Here is a 22,085-nt window from a genome sequence, read left to right as displayed (position 1 = left end):
GCTGCTCATGCCTTTGTCCCAATTAGATCCTTCTTGATATCCACATACTGTAAGAAAGAAAATCAGAAAAATTATGGGAGGGGACTTGGTGAGACTGGGAGGTTAGAAATCAGTTTTCTATCATGCCATATTATATTTCTCTCAGATCTGGGAAGAAAGACCTTCCATTCACAGACTCCTCAGGATCTTTATTTGGCTTTCCCATTGTGTACTTGACTTTGGGGGAAAAGATTGAATTAGATCAAGAGATCAAGCTACAAAGAGACCAAACCCATGTCATTCTCTGCCTGCATGGCCCTGAGCTCAGAGCATGAGCCCTCGCCTAGAATCTAAATCTATCCCTTGAGTATGTGGGGTTTTTTTTATTAAATATATTTTTTATTTAAATAACATGATCATATTTGGGTTACAGGCATAACCAGAACACCCCCCTTCACCAGTGCAAAATTACCCTCTCCCCCCTTCCCATCCCCTGACTGTATTCGAGACAGGCATTCTACTACAGTTATGTGTTTTTAAGTTCAGTAAGTTGTATTTTTTTTTCCTTAAAGGATAAGAGTAAAAAAATATATAGTAAAGGTGTGATAGCGGCAATCGCCAATGTTTGCATAGGTCCAGAAAAATGGAGAAAATGGAAAAAGAAATCCTTGACCTGATTACAGAAAGGCCTCACCCCAGAAGTTTATTGGCATAAGACAGACTCTGGGTTCCAGGCATACCAGTCTATCCAACTCTAGTCATTCTCAAGGTCCCAGTGAAACTTTTTCACACTTTAGCTATTGTTGGTATCAGACTCTTATATATAAAGACTCTGGATTCTGTGCATTTCTTTCATCGATGTCAGGCTGATGTGGAGCATCCTCTAGTTTCAGCATATCATTAAATGCGAAGCAATCTGCCCTGCATGCAGACTGTTGCTGAATCGCCTGGGTGTTGGGAGCACTTACTCTTTGGAGTAAGTCAATGCCAAAGCAGTGGTAGGTCTTCTCTGGTAGAGGCTTGGATCCTGGTAATGTGAAAGACAATTGTGGTTGTTTCCATAGATGGTATCCATTGTTCAGGTGTGTGTGGGCGATGCCCATTCTTCTGGGGCCTGAGCCAAATCATTATGCCAATGTTCAGGGTAAAAGGCCTAATTACATTATCAAATTTGTGTTCCCATCTCTATTAGATAAGAACTTGTTTGCATATGTATGATTTTCCCATTTTAATGTGCCTATGCAAAAGAGAAGTAATGCCACAAGATATTGTTGATGCATCTGGGGGCCGACGAATAAAGTCCAACATTTCCCATAACTTGGTATAAACGTGAAATCTATAGAGTTACTCTTATACCAGTATTGCTTATAAAACAGATCTCACAGGAGGAAAATCAAACAATCAAGTAACTAATCTCGTGGGCAAAATTGTCACTATATGAGGATATTCGAAAAGAGTTAAGGGATGTTAAGGGAATACATCTGAGATATACAAAACAGATACATGTGACCCTTTTATGTTTTAAAAAGAAAAAAAAGAAAGAAAACAAGGGTATTTGAAGACAACAGGTGATAGTTGAGTTTGAGACATGTTTTGCGGCATTACAGAACCCTATATTGTCCTTGAACTAGGGGTTTTGCTGAAGGTGATTCCGGTATCATGCAACAGTCCATAGTTTGATGGGGGCATGAGGGGCCACCAAGCATGGGTCAACAGGCGTGTTGGTTGTAGTTTTTTGTAGAGGCATGAGCTGGGGACCGAGAGGGTGTCTTTCAATGAGGAGCTGGATGGTGGTAATGGGACAAAAGGTCAGTCTTGATGTCTACCCAATTAGGAACTGAGGATAAGGAGGGTTGAATAAGGGGAAGATAATGGTTCAGGGTTTAGGTATGAGGAGGTAGGAGAGACACAGGGGTGAGGGGAGAGGCAATACATAAGACTAGACAATAATGGTCAATTTTGGTGTTTTATCAAAATCTTGGGCATCCTGATTCTATTCCTAGGAACAGTCTAGGATCAGGAACGTTTTTGGATAATGCTTAAAAAGTATATTTGTCGCGCGGGCAATGCGTTCTGAAGAATAGTATTACTAACAAAAAAAAACAGGGGGTCCAATATACATAGTGGAGGGGTTTCCCTCCTCCGCCCGCCCCCCAGGGCCCGAGTTGCCAGGGCCGGCCATGAAGACCCACCTGGCGTGGGGGGTCCCATTCTCCTGGACCAAGTGTTCAGCCCAGGAGATCTGTGGCCCGCTGTCTGACCAGCGACCCTGACATACCAGAAAAAAAGAGGAACGGCTTTCCTGACATGTGCGCTCTGCTGGGTCCAACTGCGAGCTCGAGTATTTGTTCTTAAACAATTGTATAGAGGGATTTGCAGATATCCAATAGACCAAAGCTGATTTGTCCAAATCCAAATTATCCAAATGTGAATAATGTCCAAAGTGGATTTGACATCTCTGTAGTATCCACATAGTGTAGGTACCACACAGATGCAATGCAGAACCAATGCAGAGAATAGTGGGTTGAGAAAGAAAGGGAAAAGGAAATTGAGAAAGAAGGGAGTGAAGGTGTAGAGAGGAGTAAACATGCTCAGTGGCTTATACCACAGTAATCAAGTCCTGGAATTGTGAGTACTCTGAGATACTAAATTTAAGTCTGCCAAATTGAAACCTGCCATCTCCCATGAAAGTAGATTTGTTGACACAAAAAAGAACCTGTCTTGTTCAGCAGCATCCTTCATTGCTTTGGGTTTTCTTTTGTTTGTTTGTTGTATCATTTTGGGACCACATCCAGCAGTGCTCAAGGCTCTTCACTCAGTGATCACTCTTGGCAGTGCTTGGAGGTTGATACAATTGCCAGGGATGGAACCTGGATCAGTTACGTGCAAGGCAAGTGCCCTACCTAATGCATTATTGCTCTAGACCCCCTCAGGTGCTTTATGACTCCTGAGAGGTAGATAGCACTATGCCCTCTCCTGTAGCCTTCTTCCAACTCCCATTCTCCAAACGATTAAACCTCAACCTGCTTTTTTTCCTCAGCTTTTGAGTTGCTTATTCTGAGCTACTTCTCCCAATCTCCCAAGGCATTCTGAGAACTTTGTCTTGCTCTATCACAAATCCTTAAAGATCCTGGATTTTACTAGGCATTCTGGACCTTGCCTCACTCGCCAAGATTTGCCTTCAGTAAGTCCAAAAAAAAAAAAATCAGAATAACATTTATCTGCATGGAGAGAAAGGAGAAGGTACATAGATGATTTTAAACTGAATTTGCCAGCTCCAAAGGCAGTAGCATATATTGTCCATGAAGAATACCTGGATTCATTGAGTAGAAATAAAAAATGATCAGATTTAAATACCAAATCCAAAGTCAATGACAACACAATCGAAACCCAATCTACAACAAGCTAGGCACAGAGGGGACCACTTATACTAGCAGCCCGGGGGTCAAAGGAGAGGGAGCAGGGGTGAAGGGAGGACAACACTGGTGGTGGGAATGCCCCTGATTCAATGTCACTATGTACCTAAATTATTAATGTGAAAGATTTGTAATCCACTTTGGTCAAAATAAAAATTATTTAATTAAAAAAAAAAAGAATACCTGGATTCAGTCATCAGTACCACTCCACCCAGTCAGATGGGGACAATCCCCAAATCTACTGCTGCGAGTATCCCATAATTACCACCATCAGGTATGATTCAAACCCCACCACATTCACTCTGTGGGGGAATGAGCTGCTTGACCAAGAAATGCTGAAATGGTGATGAAAAGAGACCCAATACTAGGAACACCTTGATCCTAGACCCAGACCCTGAAATTCAGATTTCTTCTTTCTTCATGCTCATGAACGTCATTGTAGTTATTCCTTTTGATTTCCAAGTTTTCTTTGATATAAACTTCTCACTTTTATTTCAATGAGAATATCTAGTAACACGTGTTAGCTTATTATTTCACTTAAGGATCTGAGGTTGTTCCGGCCATCAAATATTTGACCACCTCATATATAATAGATGTTTGTACAGTGCAGTCTTAGATAAGAGGGGGACATAGAGGGCTCATAGATAAGAAGGGACAAGAAAAACTTGCCCTTGCTTTGAAGGAACTTACATTCTGGCAGAAAACACACTTAAAGGAGCCAAAGGGGATAGCTAGCTCAAAGGTCTCGAGTGAATGCTTTGTAGCAGGTGGGATCTCAGATTTGAACCCTATGCCCCACCCATGAATTCCCCAGAACTGACAGGAGTGACCCCTGCACACAAATTTGGGAGCAGCCCCCCTGCCAAATGTGATGCAGAAACCACAGTAAATAAATAAAAAATAAGAGCCAGAGCGATAGCACAGCGGTGGGGCATTTGCCCTGCATGCGGCTGACCCAGGATGGACCCGGGTTCGATCCCCAGCATCCCTTATTGTCCCCTAAGCCAGGAGCGATTTCTGAGTGCATAGCCAGGAGTGACCTCTGAGCATCACTAGGTGTGGCCCAAAAACCAAAAAAATAAAATAATAAAAAGAAAATTATTCTCTTAAGAGCTAATTGCATCTCTCTCTAAGAGTTACAAAGGAAAGTCTAGAAAAAATAAATAATAGGGGTGAGGGGTGATATATTCAGATCTGGGGATACAGAGAGTGTCCCTAAAGAAATACCATTCAAGTTGAAGGATGAGCAGACTTTGAGGGGACAGGAAGGAAGCTGCACCATGTGAAAACAAATTTTCAAGAGAGGAAAACCACACTTGCAAAGAAGTCCTGGAACAAAAAGGAACTTGGCACAGTAAAAGAACTGAAAAAAAGTGAAGCTAAAGTGAAATGTTCAAGATAGGGTGAGATAATTCTGTCAGATAGACAAGGGTTAGAAGGGATCAGAGCTTAGAAACCATATTTAAAGCATAGTTTTTTCTGAAGTGCAGTGAAAACTGGTTACTCCTAACTACAAGTCAGTATGTAGATCTGGCTGGGAAAATCAGTTTAGGCGGAGAGGGGGATAGAAACTTTATATAAGGAACTGAATATTATTCAGCTATTAACAAATTTTTGACATTTGAAATGACATGGATGGACTTAAAGGATGTCATATTTAGTAAATTAAGTCAGATGGAGAAAAATCAACACATAAAATTTTACTCTTTCATACATATAGAAATAGTATATAATACTTTTTTATATATTATTAAAAAACTGATGCACTCAATACAACAAAAATAAATTCTTAGACCATAAAGCCAAATTGGTGACTAAGAGGAGAGTGGGAAGGGTAAATCATACAAAAAGGGTCAATTATAAGACAGAACCAGAGTCTTCCATGATAAATTTAATGCAGTTTAACACAGATGCTGATTTATAATACATATTTGAAATATATCATTAATACACTATAGCTTCAATTTACAAGGGTTATTATTAGGCTAGAGATATAGCACATGAGATAAGGTGCTTGCCTTGTACTGGTAGTCCATGGGTCTAGCTTTGGCAATACACCTGGTCTCCTGAGCACTTCCAGAAGAAATCCCTGAGCACCTCTAGGTATAGCTCAACTCCCCCTCCCAAAAAAATGTATCATTATAATTTGGGTGGGGGCCTCCAAAGCAGTGCTCATGGGTTAGAGCCATTACCTCTGACACTAGGCCATCTGGAATAAATGGTTGAATCCAAGGTTACTGCCATAAGTACATCTCAGACTCCATGGGGTTGAGATATCAGGGCCACCCTGGAAATGTTTTGAGGTCTCTAAGGCTACACTCTACAATGATTGTGGTGCTAATGACTGAACCATGTGTCTTGTATGTACACAGATCCCCTGAATTTTTTCCAGTCTCTAGAAATTGTATTTTTAAGAATTGAAAAAGGCAAATGGAACACCAAAACACTGAATGTTAGGTAGTGAGCAAGCTGAGAACTAGAATATTTCAGTTCTCCATGTGGTTCTTACACACACACACACACACACACACACACACACACACATGTGCATACATATTGTGGGGCCCACGTTTCAAACCATACAATTCATTGCAAGAGATATTCTCAAACTTTCACTTACATCCGATGTGCTAACTTCCTATTGGCCCAACAGGACCAATACAAAATCAAGCTAAGTTTAAGAAGATGGCATGCATTTTAGTAGTGTGCTGTTGTCATTTAAAATGGGCATTGAGTACTAATCCTAAAACTCTGCCAACAGAGAGAAGTTTACCAAGGGAAGAAGGGCTAAAGTTGGAGAAGAGATAGAGAGGGAGAGTCAGCTAGAAAAGCTTCAGGATAGTGGTGGAAGTATAAGGGCACTTGGTTGGTGGATATGTCCATTGGTGGTGATTAAGTTACAGGTGTCCTGGAAAAATACAAAGGGGGAATCACCATTCTTCTTTCTTAAAACATCCATTCTTCCAAACACATATATAGTAATACTATTATAAACCACATCACCTCAATTTTAATTGTTTATGATACAGTTGTTTTTATCCACAGATAGTTAACCATGATTGAGTTTCAGCCATTCAATGAACAGCACCAGTACACTCTTCCCACAATGTCTCATTTCCCTCCCACCCTCCCCCATGCTTTCCTATGTGGCAGACATTTTTCTTCTCTTTCTCTATCATTCTCACTTCCTTTCTCTTCCCCTTTTAGACACTTTGGTTTTTAGTATTTATGCTAAATTTTATCCGATCATTCAAGGAGAGAATAAAGTTTTAGAAATTTAACTCTAGCACATTACAACTTTTAGAAAATTCAGATACACTAGGAGAAACAAGAAAAAAAATGATTAATTTGGAAAATAAAGGGGAAACTCTAGAATCCATTCTACAACTAAAAATGAAGCATGTTCTGCAACACAGAGAGAACGTATATACTTGGTAGCCCTCCCCCTTTCCTCACATAGCATCCATTGGTTAGTGGTAAATTGTCAGTTGTATTGGACAAGAGTCTCCAGAAGTTGTCCTAAGATGCCTGTGCACTACATGGTAGGGCATTCCCCACCCCCCAAAAAAATAAAATAAAATGGGACTTGATCTGAGTCTGTCACTGGGATCTTGGTGATTGAGCCTAACTTCTCTGGATAAGACAGGGTAAGAAACAGATCAAGAAATAAAAAATTAGAGTTGGTAGATTTTGAGCTTTATCTTGTAGAAGATCTCTTGTTCATTGGTGGTGATTAAATTGCAGGTGTTCTGAAAGAATACGAAGGGGGAACCTCCATTCTTATATCTTGGAACCCCCATTCTGCTATCTTCATAACCCAGAGCAAAAATTTGAAAACCAAATTGCTAATGCTCTGGCATCGTTCTTGAGAAAATGATGAGATGCAGCACTTCTCACAATTAACATGCAGAATTTTTCCTGATGTGGCAAAAATTAACATGTGAGACATATTTCTACATTTTTTTCTCCTTGGATAACCAATTTTCTGGTAAATTCATCTTAAGGGGAAAAATAATAAATCCAAAGACACTATACCAAAAACCTACCTATGTGTCAAGGTTCCCAGTCTTGTGTTTCCATTTTAGCCTTACAACTTCTACTTCCATTTTTATGTGTTCTGACTCTAATCTCTCAAAAACATAGAGATAACCAAAGCAGAAGGAAAAGAGAGAAACATAATTTAAAAAGAGCTTTTTACCTAATTCTTATTGAGCTGAAGGACAGCACTCAATACAAACCCAAGAGGTTTGAAATAGGTAACAAAGAAAAATTATTTCCTTATTCTCCCTGATCATACCTGTCAGTTCTACTTCCTGGTTATCACATTACTTGGACAATACACTTGACCACACCTCCTGATATTTCTCAATATTTCAGTGAAAGAGGTTTTGACAAACAGAAGGAGGAGTTTTCTTTACCTCTTCCCATCACCCAATAAACTTTGGCTCAGCCCTCACTATTCCAGTACACTTGTTGGAGAGATGAAACTATCCCACCATCTCCCCTTCCGGGGGCTCCTACTATTTTCTCTTATTTCAAGTCAACTGTGCAAGATCTGTGGTGAGTATACTTTGAGCTACAGCTGCTCTAAGGTGATAGACTCCTGAAGGGTACTATGTGTAGAGTTACCCAAGAAAATATCATATCTCAGTTCTATATGTGGTTGGATTCCATTTAAAAGGTGGCAGGGCATAATAAGCTTAGTTCCAGATAGTATCTTGTTAGAAGAAGGAGCATGGATTTGGTGTCACATTGGCCTCTTCTTCCTTACACTCAGATTCTTTCTAGGAGAGCATCTCTGAAACATAGCTGTCCATTGCTGCTAATTTTTAATCACAAAAAATTCATGATCTCATGAACTTCTCAGAAATGTGGAAAAATTTTTTTTAATTTTTGAAGAACTATTTTTTCTGTAATTCAACCTATGGGTTTGAGGCTAACCTTTAAAATTCATAGAAAAAAGAAAGTCAATATTTTCTTTTTGTAAAATAAATCCCCAAAATTGGGGCCAGAGAGATAGCATGGGGATAGGGCATTTGCATTGCAAGCAGAAAGATGGTGGTTCAAATCCTGGCATTCCATATGGTCCCCCTAGCCTGCCAGGAGCAATTTCTGAGTGTAAAGCCAGGAGTAAACCCTGAGCGCTGTTGGGTGTGACACAAAAACAAAAACAAAAAAATAAATCCCCAAAGTTGTGAGAACACCCCACACATTGTATTTCTAGCTCCAGGCAGATGGATCTAAAGAAACAGAAAAGCAGTGAAGAATTAATAAACCAATCCAGTCAGGAAAGAGTCATGCAGTCAGATTGTTTCTTGCCTCATGGTCTCTCTGCATGCCAAAGTCAGACTGACCTTTATTTAGTCTCCCAGTACAAAATTCACCAGGTGGGGAAGGGGAGGATGAGATCCAGGTGGAATTTTACATATCAAAAGGATAGGTTTAAAAGAAAGAGGAAGATGGGGGAACTATTTTGTTTTGGTTTAATAGCTAGGTGTCATCTTACAAGTTCACCCTTTCTGTTCAAAATAAAATAAAAACGTGAGAAAAGTTATAGATTCTTGTAACAGTGCTCATTATAAGAATATTTTAGCAAATTTATTTCCAAGCTCTATATATATCTGCAGAAATGTTTTTATGATTTTGTTTAAGAAGTTTATGGGGGGCCGGGCGGTGGCGCTAAAGGTAAAGTGCCTGCCTTGCCTGCGCTAACCTTGGACGGACCGCGGTTCGATCCCCCGGTGTCCCATATGGTCCCCCAAGCCAGGAGCAACTTCTGAGCACATAGCCAGGAGTAACCCCTGAGCGTTACCGGGTGTGGCCCAAAAACCAAAAAAAAAAAAAAAATTAAAAAAAAAAAAAAAAAAAAAAAGAAGTTTATGGAAAAACTCAAATGTTGAAGACTCATATTACAGTGCTCAGTGTAAATGTTTAAGAATTTTCAAATTAAGTATATCTGCAGAAAGGTACTAATGATTCTTTTCATAAAAGTCTGTGAAAAATTGTGGTACTTATAAGACAAGGATATGGAAAAAGCTGATGGTTTTGAAACTGTTGTATTCACAATCTAACCTTTGACACAAAAGCTCACCTTTGATACAAGAAGAGATCTGAAGAGAAAGATGTGTAGCTCACTCAGATGAGCTAAAGGAAATAATGCCTAGGATACAAAAATCTACCCACAGAATGGGGGAATCTATGCACCTAATACCCATCAGATAAGGGACTAATATCTAAGATATACACGGTACTGACAGAACTTAACAAGAAAAAAATATCTAACCTCATCAAAAATGGGGACAAGAAATGAACAGACAATTTCTCAAAGAAGAAATGCAAATGGCCAAAAGACACATGAAAAAATGCTTCACATCACTAATCATCAGGGAGATGCAAATCAAAACAACTACGAGGTATCATCTCATGCCACAGAGACTGGCACATATTACAAAAAACAGGAACTATCATTGCTGGTGGGGATGTGGAGAAACAGGAACTCTCATTCACTACTGATGGGAATGTTGTTTAGTCCAGCCCATATGGAAAACAATGTGGAGATTTCTCCAAAAACTGGAAATTGAGCTACCATACGATCCAGCTATGCCACTCCTAGGGATATACCCTAGGAACACAAAAATACAATACAAAAATCCCTTCCTCACACCTATATTAATTGCAGACTATTTACAATAGCCAGACTCTGGAAATAACCAAGATGCCCTTCAACAGATGAATGGCTAAAGTGGTACATATACACAATGAAATATTATGCAGCTGTCAGGAGAGATGAAGTCAGAAAATTTTCCAATACATGGATGTACATGGAATCTATTATGCAAAGTGAAACTAGTCAGAAGGAGAGAGAGATACAGAATAGTCTCACTCGTCTATGGGTTTTAAGAAGAATTAAAGACATTGAAATATTTCCCAGAGTTGAGGGTCAGAAGGACCAGCTCAAGATATGAAGGTCACCACAAAGAGTGGTGAGTTCAATTAGAGAAATAACTATGCTGAGAACTATTATAACAATGTCAGTGAATGGGGGGTGTAGAAAGCCTGTCTTGATTACAGGCAGGGGATAGGGGAGGGAAGAGATGGGGACATTGGTGATGGGAAGGTTGCACAGGTGAAGGGTGTTCTTGTTATGACTGAAACTCAACTACAATTATGTTTGTAATCACAGTGTTTAAATAAATTATTTAAATAAAAAATCAAAATAAATTTAAATCTTAAAAAAATAAAAATAAGGGGCCGGAGAGATAGCATGGAGGTAAGGTGTTTGCCTTTCATGCAGGAGGTCATCGGTTCGAATCCCAGCGTCCCATATGGTCCTCCTGTGCCTGCCAGGAGCAATTTCTGAGCCTGGATCCAGGAATAACCCCTGAGCACTGCCGGGTGTGACCCAAAAACCACAAAAAAATAAATAAATAAATAAAATAAATAAATAAAAATAAAACACAGGATCCTACCACTCTAATTTTTGATCTTATCCCATCATTTTCTCTGTTGTATTCAAAAAATAAAAGGTTTCTAAGAGAGACTTTAATAAAAAAAAAAAAAAAACCATGATTAATAATTCACTTTGTCTTTTTTGACCAAGAAAGCTGACCTGAGTTGTTGACCAGGAACTAAAAAGTTTATTTCAGTGCCAAAAAACATACTGAACTGGAAGTTCCCACATATATCTCAGTCATGACTCATAATAGTCAAATTGTGCCTGCTACAAGCCATGACCTTTCTATAATTACTGCATTCTGATATTCCTGAATTTTTTCTCTTCCAGTAAAAGAAGGTGAGCAATGAAAATTATTGTCCCTGGTTTCACTAATTACAGTGATAGGATATTGTACAGAATTAAATGTATCAATATATACAGATTTTACCATTTATTAAAATATTTCTTCTAGTAATTATTTCATAGAAGAAACTGAAGTACAAGAAAGCTACATAACAGGTTGAGATGTCTGTTCCATCTACTCAATTTCGTTATGTCACTGCTGTTCCCATTCTTACTATTTTCTAAGTTCTTATTTCCTCTTTTTTCTCTTACTGCAGAGATAAGCAAAGAAAAGTACTTCCATCTAAACCCTCTGGTGAGCACAATAATCGACTTCAAATATACCAGTGGAATCCAAGCTGCTAATATCCTGTTGTCACTCAGACTGACTGGCATCAATAACCAAAGCCTAGACCAACAATTTATCCAACAAATCAATGTGGCAAGGAAAGGTCAGTCTATTTGGATGGGGGGAGGGGTGTGGCACACTTGGCATTGCTCAGGGCTGAATCCTGGCTTATGTTCAGAGTTCACTTCCAACTGAAGTGGTGAAGCTGTGAAACTGGGCCATTACCTACATGACAACAGCTGTGGAAATTTTAATCTTAATTTTTATTTTGGAAGCACAACCAGTGGTGCTTGGGACAATGATCCCTGGTGGTCAGGGATCACTCCTGGTGGTGCACAGGGAAGTTAGTGCAATATTGGGGATCAAAGCAAGGCCTTGTTATGCAAGGAAAGTGTTTTAACTCCTGTTTCTCTTTTGATCATTCTTATAAGGACTACATGATTCAAAATCATGTATTTTGTACATGATATTTGTACATGATAAATATTTTGTAGGTAAAGATATTGTTTTTATTTAAACAGTATATATATACATTATATATAATATATACTATTAAAAATTATTCTGATCTGGGCTGGAGAAATAGCATGGAGGTAAGGCCTTTGCCTTGCATGCAGAAGGATGTTGGTTCAAATCCTGGCATCCCATATGGTCCCCTGAGCATTTCTAGGAGCAATTTCTGAGCAGAGAGTCAGAAGTGAACCCTAAGTGCTGCTGGATGTGACCCAAAAACAAAAACAGAACAAACAAATTATTCTGATCTGAGAAAATAAACAAGAGTTAAATAGTACAAATAGAAGAGAAAAAATGTGGCAAACAATATAAGTCATAAGGAAGATTGGATGCCAAAAAAATCACAAGCATATACCTTCTTAAAATTATTTTTTTTCAGGATCATATTTAACCTCAGGACAACTTGCCTTAATGACACTGGCTTTGGGAGCATGTAAAAACCCCAATACTTCATATAGATTTGATCCTCACCTAATAGATCAACTGGAAAAGAAATTTCAAGCAGAAATTGAAAACATGGGTGAGAATCAAAAATTCATAAATCCTCAAAAGTCTTGTTTCTCCACTTGTTTGAGTTGCAAGATGTTTCCCACCATTCTTTCCTGCTCTTTATTTCATGGATCCCACTTATCTTTCCTGACGATTTTTCCTTCTTTTCTCAAATTTCTTAATGACTGGAAGAGAAAATAGACTTATAATAGTGGTTACAAGTGTTTTCATTTTTAATTTCCACTTCATACTTATCCAATGGTTTTCTAAGTGTCTCCATTTCCATCTTTTTCTGAGATGGTCTTCAATTCATGTTTGTCAAATCAATGCATTACCCTAGAAATTGCCCAAGATGGGGCCAGAGAGATAGCACAGCAGTAGGGCATTTGCCTTGCATGCAGCTGACCCAGGAGGAGCCCAGTTAAATTCCCAGCATTCCATATGAACCCCCAGCCTGCCAGGGGCGATTTCTGAGTGCAGAAAACAGGAGTGACCCCTGAGAGCTGCTGGGTGTGGCCCAAAAACCAACCAACCAAGCAATAAATAAATAAGGTTTAAAAAAAAGAAAGAAAGAAATTGCCCAAGATTTGGAGGTAAGAAAGCTGTGCTTCGGGCCGGGCGGTGGCGCTAGAGGTAAGGTGCCTGCCTTGCCTGCGCTAGCCTTGGACGGACCGCAGTTCGATCCCCCGGTGTCCCATATGGTCCCCCAAGCCAGGAGCGACTTCTGAGCACATAGCCAGGAGTAACCCCTGAGCGTTTACCGGGTGTGGCCCAAAAACCAAAAAAAAAAAAAAAAGAAAGCTGTGCTTTTTCTAACTTGATAACTTTATGAATGCTAGGGGTAGTACTTTAACCTATTTAGTGCTTTATTCTTTCAATGATAATATAAAAGAAATAAGTTGAATTTGTCCTTGAGAGTTTACATTTATCAGATATACTGATTCTATGAGTTATCTCCATCAATTATTTCTCTTATTTTCTAAAATTAAAAGGAAAGGGACATTAAATAAGAATACATTGAAGGGGCCAGAGTGTTGTGCAAATGGTAGGGCATTTGCCATGCATGTGCTAACAGGATGAACCACAGTTCCATCCCTTGATGTCCCATATAGTCCCCAAAGCTAGGAGCAATTTCTGAGCATATAGCCAGGAGTAATCCCTGAGTGTTATATGGTGTGGTCTCAAAACAAACAAACAAAAATTGAAAATGTTTTACTCCAGTATCAATTCTCTAAATGGGTATTTGTTTTCTCTCTGCCAGAAGCACATGAAGGCAGTCCACTGACTAACTACTACCAGTTCAGCACGACTGTCTTGACCTTATGCCTTTTCAATGGAAAGTATTCAATCACCAAAGTTTCACAACTCTTGATGCCTAATAATAAAAACTATTATTTTGGTGGTCAATTCTCCGTTGGTGAGTCATTATGCCTAATTCCCTTCACATTCAGAACACAATAATCAGTAAGGTTTGCCTTTTAAGGTCTTTTTTAACCTCAAAGTAAATATTTGAATTTTTCTGACCTCTTTGCCCTAATCTCAGAAAATAAAGTTTTTTTAAAAAAAATAAATGATGTGGATGAATTTGAAATTTCTATGTAGATGTCTCTACCCTACTCTTGATCTTAATCTTCCTCTCTATAAAATTACATTAGATTTTTTAAATATTTATATAAGGTATTTAGACAATATGAAAGAAGGAAACTAATTTATTCTAATACTATTTTCTAATTTATTGGAACCATTTGGATGGTGGACATATTTTAACAACACCTCTACAATGACAAGACCCAACCAACCAATATTTTTTATCAATGAAATGTACATTCACAGCAGAAAAAGCTAAGAAAATTTCCACTGTATCCAAAAACTTACATATCCAAAAGGAAATTCCTTCTAAAAACTAATATTGATGCTCATCCCATATAGATCCAAATCTAAGTTCACCTTTCAAAGTAAATCACTATTCAATATCTCTGGATAATTAAGAGGAATATGAGGGGCCGGGTAGGTGGCGCTGGAGGTAGGGTGTCTGCCTTGCAAGCGCTAGCCAAGGAAGGACCGCGGTTCAATCCCCCGGCATCCCATATGGTCCCCCCAAGCCAGGGGCGATTTCTGAGCACATAGCCAGGAGTAACCCTTGAGCGTCAAATGGGTGTGGCCCAAAAAAAAACAAAAAAAAAAAAAAAAGAGGAATATGAAACATTTTCTCTGCCTTTTCTTACAATGTAGGGAAGATTCCTAACTAGAAGAAAGCAAGTAATGAACCCTTAGCCTTCCTACCTCCAAACTCCTGCCTCCTTCTCTCCCTTAAGGAGTTTCATTGCAAAACATTTCTTTTCTTCTAATAAGTCTAATAGAGCCCTTATGATATTTCCAAGATATATTCCTTACAAGCACATTACTTTGAGATATAATTCTGGATTTTTTCCGCCTTGTACCATTATGACTAAAAGATGAAAAATATGAGTAAAATGTAAAAATAAGAGATTGTCATATTTCTATACACTTACAGATCTCCATACATACCTAGAACCAACATGTGAGGTATTAAATACCCTGAAGCTCAATAAGTGAAAAAATCTTATAATATTTGAGAGGTTAATGCTTTATATGCTTCTCTATTCTCATTAAATAACCTGGGAACTGAAAATTCCATACTGCAGAAACCTCTCAATCCCCCCTAATCCAAGGAAAGCAAGATGTTTGGTCTTCCTATCACTGATGCTTTGTTTCCAAACAGATACTGGTGCGATGGCTGTCCTGGCTCTGAGCTGTATGAAGAAAAGTATAGTAAATCAGAACATACAAACAGATGTAGAAGTTATTGTTAACAATATACAGCAACTGGTAAAAAAAATTCTGGCTGAGAAAAAGGAAAACGGTCTCATTGGAAATATATTCAGCACAGGAGAAGCTATGCAGGTAAATCAAAGTAACACAGAAGATAAAGGAGGGTGTCATGAAGAAAAATATCTTTATCCTTTCTTATTGGCCTCTTAAGGTTGCATTATTTATTTCATTTCCTATGCTGATATATATATAACTCATGAGATTCCTTCTCCCTGCCTCATATGTTTTCTCCTCCCTTGCAAGCTATATTTTCCATATCTAAAACTTCTGTGAAGCCATTTCTGGATATAATATTTTTAATTTTCATTTTATTGAAACTATAATGATTTACAAAGTTCTTCATAGTTGGGTTTCAGACACTACCAGTGTCTACTTTCCTCCACCAATGTTCCCTAAGTGCCATGCCAGCCTCTTGCTCCCCAGTATACTAGCCCCTATAATGTTTTTTGACACTCTAAAGTCTGCTACAACATATCATGCTATGTCATACAGTCTCACCCTTTACCTTAGATCATCATTTTATGTGTCCACCTTTCCTCCAAAACTGAACTATGGAAGCACTAAATAGAAATATTTTTTGCCATTAACTCTAATGTAAGCAACAAAGTAATGAGGAAAGAATTAGAACTGCCATTCCCTGAAATTAGAGCATGAGACAGAGCCAGGGATTTCCCACTGTTACAAATCCAGAAAGAGGAGAGAATGGGTGGAACTCAAACAACTGGTTCAAAAACTCCCATTTAGTAGCTACACCCTCCTGCACATGTTCCTTGAAGCCCAAGATTTTATTCATATGTTCTCTCACTGATACATAACTCGAAGGATAAGAGACAAAACCAGGCAGGTTTATAAGTGAAAAACTCTTTAAGTGAATAATTCAGTGAAAGAATTTTTAAAGGAAGAGAGGGGAGAAGGATAAAACAAAAAAGCTTGAAAAAATGTTACATATTCTAGGAAGATCAGTGCATTGGACATGGTCTGTACAAAGTCCTTGGGAAAAATCCCAAGATTAATCTAGTGATAAATTGGGATCCAGTAAGGAAGTTCTTTAGTTCTTTGTTTTATTCTTACTATCTGTGTGATTCACTTTTCAATATTTAAAGTGAATAGAAAACACTGGCTTCCCCTTCTGATGCACATTTAAATCACTTGAAGGAATTTTAGAAAACAAATGTCTAGGCGCACACCAACTAGTTAATAGAGAAATTTAGGGACGGAAAATGACCTTGGTTCTGTTTAAAAGCATGAAAAGGGACAGAAATTCACAGCAGGATCATAAACTACATTTCTACATGCCATTTCTACTTCAGTATTGTTAGTCATTCTGGTCCTTGTAGTGGCCTTGCCCTGCCAAGGCCTGTCTCAATCTGACCCTTTTCCATAAAGTCTTTCCTTCATCCCACTAAATATTTATAAGCTCTTCCTCTATGGAAAGGCCATGTGCCAGGTAATCACTTAGATGAGGGCTCTTCCATAATATTTGTTCGCAATATTTTTAAATGACTTTATTTAAACACTGTGGTTACAACGGTGTTCATAATACAATTGGTTTATTTTTTTCCACAGATACAAAGTTGTTCATAATTGAGTTTCAGTCATACACTGTGCAATACCCTTCACCAGTGCACATTTCCTACCACCAATGTAACCCGTTTTCATCTCTCACTCCCCCTGCCTGCCTCTGGGGCAGCCATTTTCCTGTTTTCCCATTCTCTCTCTCTCTCTCTCTCTCTCTCTCTCTCTCTCTCTCTCTCTCTCTCTCTCTCTCTCTCTCTCTCTCTCTCTCTCTCTCTCTCTCTCTCATTCTCACTCTCAATTGTTTTTACTGAATCATTGTGAGATAGAGTTAAATCCATCAACATCTCTTGAATTCTGTTTCTCACAGAAATACAATTTTTAAAGATAAATGGTTGCGGATGGTTGACTTTCAGTCATACAGTGTTCCAATATGTATTGACATATAGACATACGTCCTCTAGGACAAGTGTCATTCCATATTATCTATACAGGAATCACTGCAGTAGAGAAAACTTGCTTTCAGTGGAAGTCCTGAATCATAGTGCATGTTATTGGGCCATTCTCCACCTCCCCACCCAAACTAGTTTATACACTTCCTGATGACAAGATAAATCCCTTAGTTATCTAAGTTTCCTCCTATGTATTCCATATTTATGGAATTAATAAGATGTCATCTTTACTCTTTTTTATTAATATCTTTATTTAAACACCTTGATTACAAATATGGTTGTAGTTAGGTGTCGTCTTTACTCTTATTTGACTTTCTTTCATTCATCCTCTCTCTAATTAGGCTCTCTTTGTCTCATCAAGTGATGACAATGAACATGAGAATGTTTGGAATTGCTCACAGACTCTGGACACAGTACTCAAAGAAGTTTCTCAGGGAACGTTCAGTTTGCCCATTGCTGCAGCTCAGGTCTTACCAGCTCTACTGGGAAAGACTTACTTGGATGTTAACAAAGATTCTTCTTGTATTTACAATTCAGGTAGAGCACTGAAAAGCAAACTACTTTACCTTTCCTCAATCATTTTATATCCTCATTGATATTATACCCAGAGAATTTGTTATTAATAGGATAGCAGATGTCATTCTTGGTTCAAATTCTGATTAAAAAAAAAGAAAAAAGAAAGATTTGCAGAAAAAAATCTATACAAAAGGCTGTTTTTTGATTTCTACACATAGAGATATGTTTCAGTAATTCATTCCATTCAAAGTAAATAATATCTTTGACTTCCCATGATTCCTGGTTAGTGATCCCTCTGAAAAAGAAGATATCTCTAAGAAAAAAAATTTGGTAAAATGAGGAAAATGCAGCACGAATTACTTAGTTTAAAAAACGTGTTTGCAGTGAGGTATAGAAGAAGATGTTTCCTTGCTGTCTTGTTTTGTTTCTCAGTCAGTCACTTAAAAGGTTATGGGTCTTGGGCAAAATATTTAACCTCTAAATGTCAGTCATCTTTTGTAAATTTACAAGAAGATAAAGAGATAAATAAGTTCATAAAGGACCAACTGACTTGGCAGTTTGATGCCATTAATTTTATACATAAATAAAATATTAAAAAATAAAAAGTGGGAGAAAAATAATTTTGTATTTTGTATCAAAAAAAATCAAATGTGACAAGAGATAGGAGGTAGGGGTAACTGAATACCTGAGGACATTGCAACTGAACCAAACATAATCATTCACAATCTGGTGAGCAGCTGCTTTATTTCTACTTTAGTCCTAACTTCTGCTTAAAATCTGATCCTACATTATGATGTTTATGTCTTATTGCAAATCCTCATGTGCATAAAAGAAATATTCCATATATAAGTATAAAACATCTATCATCACTTTTATTACTTTATTGATTGATTTTGCTTTAAAATAGTTTCTCGTTTGCATTGTTTATTACATACTTAAATGAACTCATTTATTTTTATCAGTTTTCTTATTGTTTCATGGTTAATTAACTGCCTTGCTTTTCCATACCTGGTAGATAAATTCAACATCTCTGTTCATCAGCCTATATCTGTGATGCCTACTAATGGATCCTCAAATATCACAGTCCATTACTCTGTGAAAATCAATGAAACATATTCCATTACTGTCACTGTGAAAAATGGTTCTGTCTTCCTAGATGTAATGGAGGAAGCTCAGAAACAAAATGAGACCTTATTTGGGTATGTATGCCCCTAACCTAAGGTTAAAATATTTTATATGGTTTTTAAAGACTTGGTAAAAGGTTATTTACACCAGACTAAAAAGTTCCAAAACTATGTAGTTCCTTTACTATATATCTATCTACATGGTATTCATCTACATCTCATTACAGGGGTCATAAAAAAAGAGATCTGACATTCCACTTTCTATCATATTGTATATCTCCAATTGTTTACTTAATAAGTGAATAAATCCCAGTAATCTCTTTGTCAGCAGAATTCCTTTACAAATTGAACTTCTTACATCAGACATTTGTGTCAAAAAATTGGTTTTCAACCACTAGTTTATGGATTAGTGTTGGTTTACATACATTTCTACTAGGCACTTAAAAAATAATGTTGTTTTGGGCCCGGAGAGATAGCACAGTGGCGTTTGCCTTGCAAGCAGCCGATCCAGGACCAAAGGTGGTTGGTTCAAATCCCGGTGTCCCATATGGTTCTCCGTGCCTGCCAGGAGCTATTTCTGAGCAGACAGCCAGGAGTAACCCCTGAGCACCGCTGGGTGTGGCCCAAAAACCAAAAACCAAAAAAATAATAATAATAATAATAATAATGTTGTTTAATACATGGTTTATCTGGATCATATTGCAGGACTATTATAAAAACTATACGTAAATATTTTTACTATAAATAATGGTTTTGTGTCTTAATTAGAAATAATTGACACATCTATCTTATTCACTAGCATGCAAGCAGAAAGGTTTAAAAGCACTGGTCTAGGAGCCAGATTTATAGTACAACAAGAAGGCCTTTGCTTCACACAAGTTGGATCCTGGCATCCCACATCGTCTCCCAGCATCCACCTGAAGTAATTCCTGAGTGCAGAGCCAGGAGTAACCACCGAACACCACTGTGTGTGGTCCAAAACACAAGAAACAAAACACAACAAAACAGTGCTCTAGTTTCTTAACTACTTCTGAATTTCTGATCTTGTTGAAAATCAGGAGTATATATCACAAAAACTGTCACTAAAATCAGAGATTTCACAAACACCCATAGAATATCTCTATTTCCTCCTTTCAGGAAAATTTATAAACCTTAGATTAAGATTTTCAGCTTTGGGAAGTCAAATAATAAAATGAAGATACCAACTTGCCTCATTATGACAGGAGGCAGAGGCAGAAGCCATAGTCAAACTTCTCTAATGTAGTAGCATGGTCCTAAGTTGAGTGCCTTGTAGAGGGCCTGCATTATCCCCTAGAATGTTTGTAAGACCTGCTTATTTCTAGTACAGCTCAGATCATGGCATCTGGGATAGAGGCTATGAAAATCCCATTGTTTGGCAATAGCTTCAAGTGTTAATTCTTAAGCACATTGAAGTTTGAGTAACTGCTATATAGTGTTGCATAAATTCTTGTCATTGTCCCCACAGTTTTACAGTAGCAGAGAGCTCCTGGGGACCCTATGTAACCTCTGTTCAGGGTCTGGAAGCCAACAATAATGACAGAAGCTACTGGCAACTTCTGAGTGAAGACAAACCACTGAGCCAAGGTAAGGGGAATGCCCCAAACAGTTCAGCCACAAAGTAAAAATTACCAAAGATCAAGGGGGAAGGGGTCAAAGGGGAAGTCTTTGGGGGGAATGTGTCAATGAGATGTGAAAGTGGTCACCGTTATTTGGCGACTTGATCAAATCATTTGACCCAATCTCCATCTTCTTTTTTCTCAGGTGTTGGCAGTTACCTTGTTCATGATGGAGAACATTTGGAGGTTAGGTGGAGTAAATATTGATAAACTCAAACCTTTCTCAGCTGAATCTAACCCTTTGATAGGGAACCCCATGTGGAAAATGACCTCATGCCTTCTCTCAATCAATAACCTATTTTCTGGTTGTGTGTTCAATAAAAGATCAACAGCAGTATGAAAAAATAGAAGCTTCAACTCTGTTCCAATATTACTAAAGTGAATTCTTCTTAGAGGGATATCTGCCCCAGGAAACAATGATTTGGAGAGTCAACTTCATGCCTAATAAGCTAAGATTTTTACAAGTTTTCCCCTCACTAACTAAATCAGCATAGGCAACAGGAGAAAATATAGGTTTCAGGTTTAATGATACCGTAAATGATATCAAATATAAAGTCTTCAGAGACACTGAACTCTGAAGTTCCAATGCTAGGACTAAAGTAACTTTGTTAAAAGTATCCCCTAAGCACCACTGGTTGCAAAAAAAAATTACAATAAAAAAAAAACCTAGTCCATAAAGCTTGAGAAACAGTATCAACTCCACCTCCAGTTGTGCTCCTTGAGTTCCATTGTTTTATTTTCTTCTATTCCCACAAAAATTACCTGATCCCATATTATTAAAATACACATGCAGATCTTCTGAACACAACCAGGAGTGATCTCCAAGCACTGGAGAGCTCCAAGAGCTGGTAGTAGCCTCTAAATACACCTGGGTATGGCCCCAAAACAAATAAAGTATTCATGAAAAAACAAACAAAATAGAACAAGACACTTTCAATACTCAATAACACACAACCAGAATGTGCATGAGCACCAAACTAAAACAATGCCTCATGGACCCATCCCACCCAGTAAGGACCACAGTCAACTATGCAAGCCAATGTGCCCAGGTCATGGCAACAATGACAGAGTAAAGGGAAAGTAGAAGATTAGAAAGTAGGAGCATGGCAGGAAGATGGGAGTGGGACCTGGCAATGAGTTCTTAGGAACTACTAAAATTTTGAGAAGTTACTCTGTATTAGTCTTATAAAAATTTAAAAGCACAATAGCCAAACCTCTTTAGGGACATGGAAATAGCTAGAGTCCAGTAGCTAGTGCCAATGATGCCCCTCAAAGAAGGCTGAATCACCCCCCAGGAGATAAGAAACTTCAGCAGGAGCAAAAGAATTTGAAAGAAGACCAATATTTCCAATATTTACCCTTTGATAATGTCTAGCAATCAACTCTTATCTATATAGGAAGCCCCAAGTAAGGAAAGTTTGGGGGGTTATTCATAAAACCAACTTTGTAAAGGCAAATGGGGTAC

General features: G+C 38.1%; 1 protein-coding gene across 1 annotated transcript; it reads left to right on the top strand.

Moving 5' to 3' along the window:
• Window positions 1–7,876: 7,876 nt before the first annotated feature.
• Window positions 7,877–20,827, top strand: TCN1 (transcobalamin 1). Its single transcript, XM_049779721.1, has 9 exons — window positions 7,877–7,955; window positions 11,451–11,624; window positions 12,414–12,554; window positions 13,785–13,940; window positions 15,267–15,448; window positions 17,685–17,880; window positions 18,875–19,058; window positions 20,470–20,588; window positions 20,766–20,827. Exons 1-9 carry the CDS (start codon window positions 7,877–7,879, stop codon window positions 20,825–20,827), a joined length of 1,293 nt encoding a protein of 430 aa, XP_049635678.1.
• The last annotated feature ends 1,258 nt before the right edge of the window (window positions 20,828–22,085 follow it).

The sequence above is a fragment of the Suncus etruscus genome, chromosome 9 (assembly GCF_024139225.1).
Source record: "Suncus etruscus isolate mSunEtr1 chromosome 9, mSunEtr1.pri.cur, whole genome shotgun sequence".
Taxonomy (NCBI): domain Eukaryota; kingdom Metazoa; phylum Chordata; class Mammalia; order Eulipotyphla; family Soricidae; genus Suncus; species Suncus etruscus.
The sequence above is the reverse complement of the archived record's forward strand: the minus strand, read 5'-3'. Positions and strand labels throughout refer to the sequence as shown.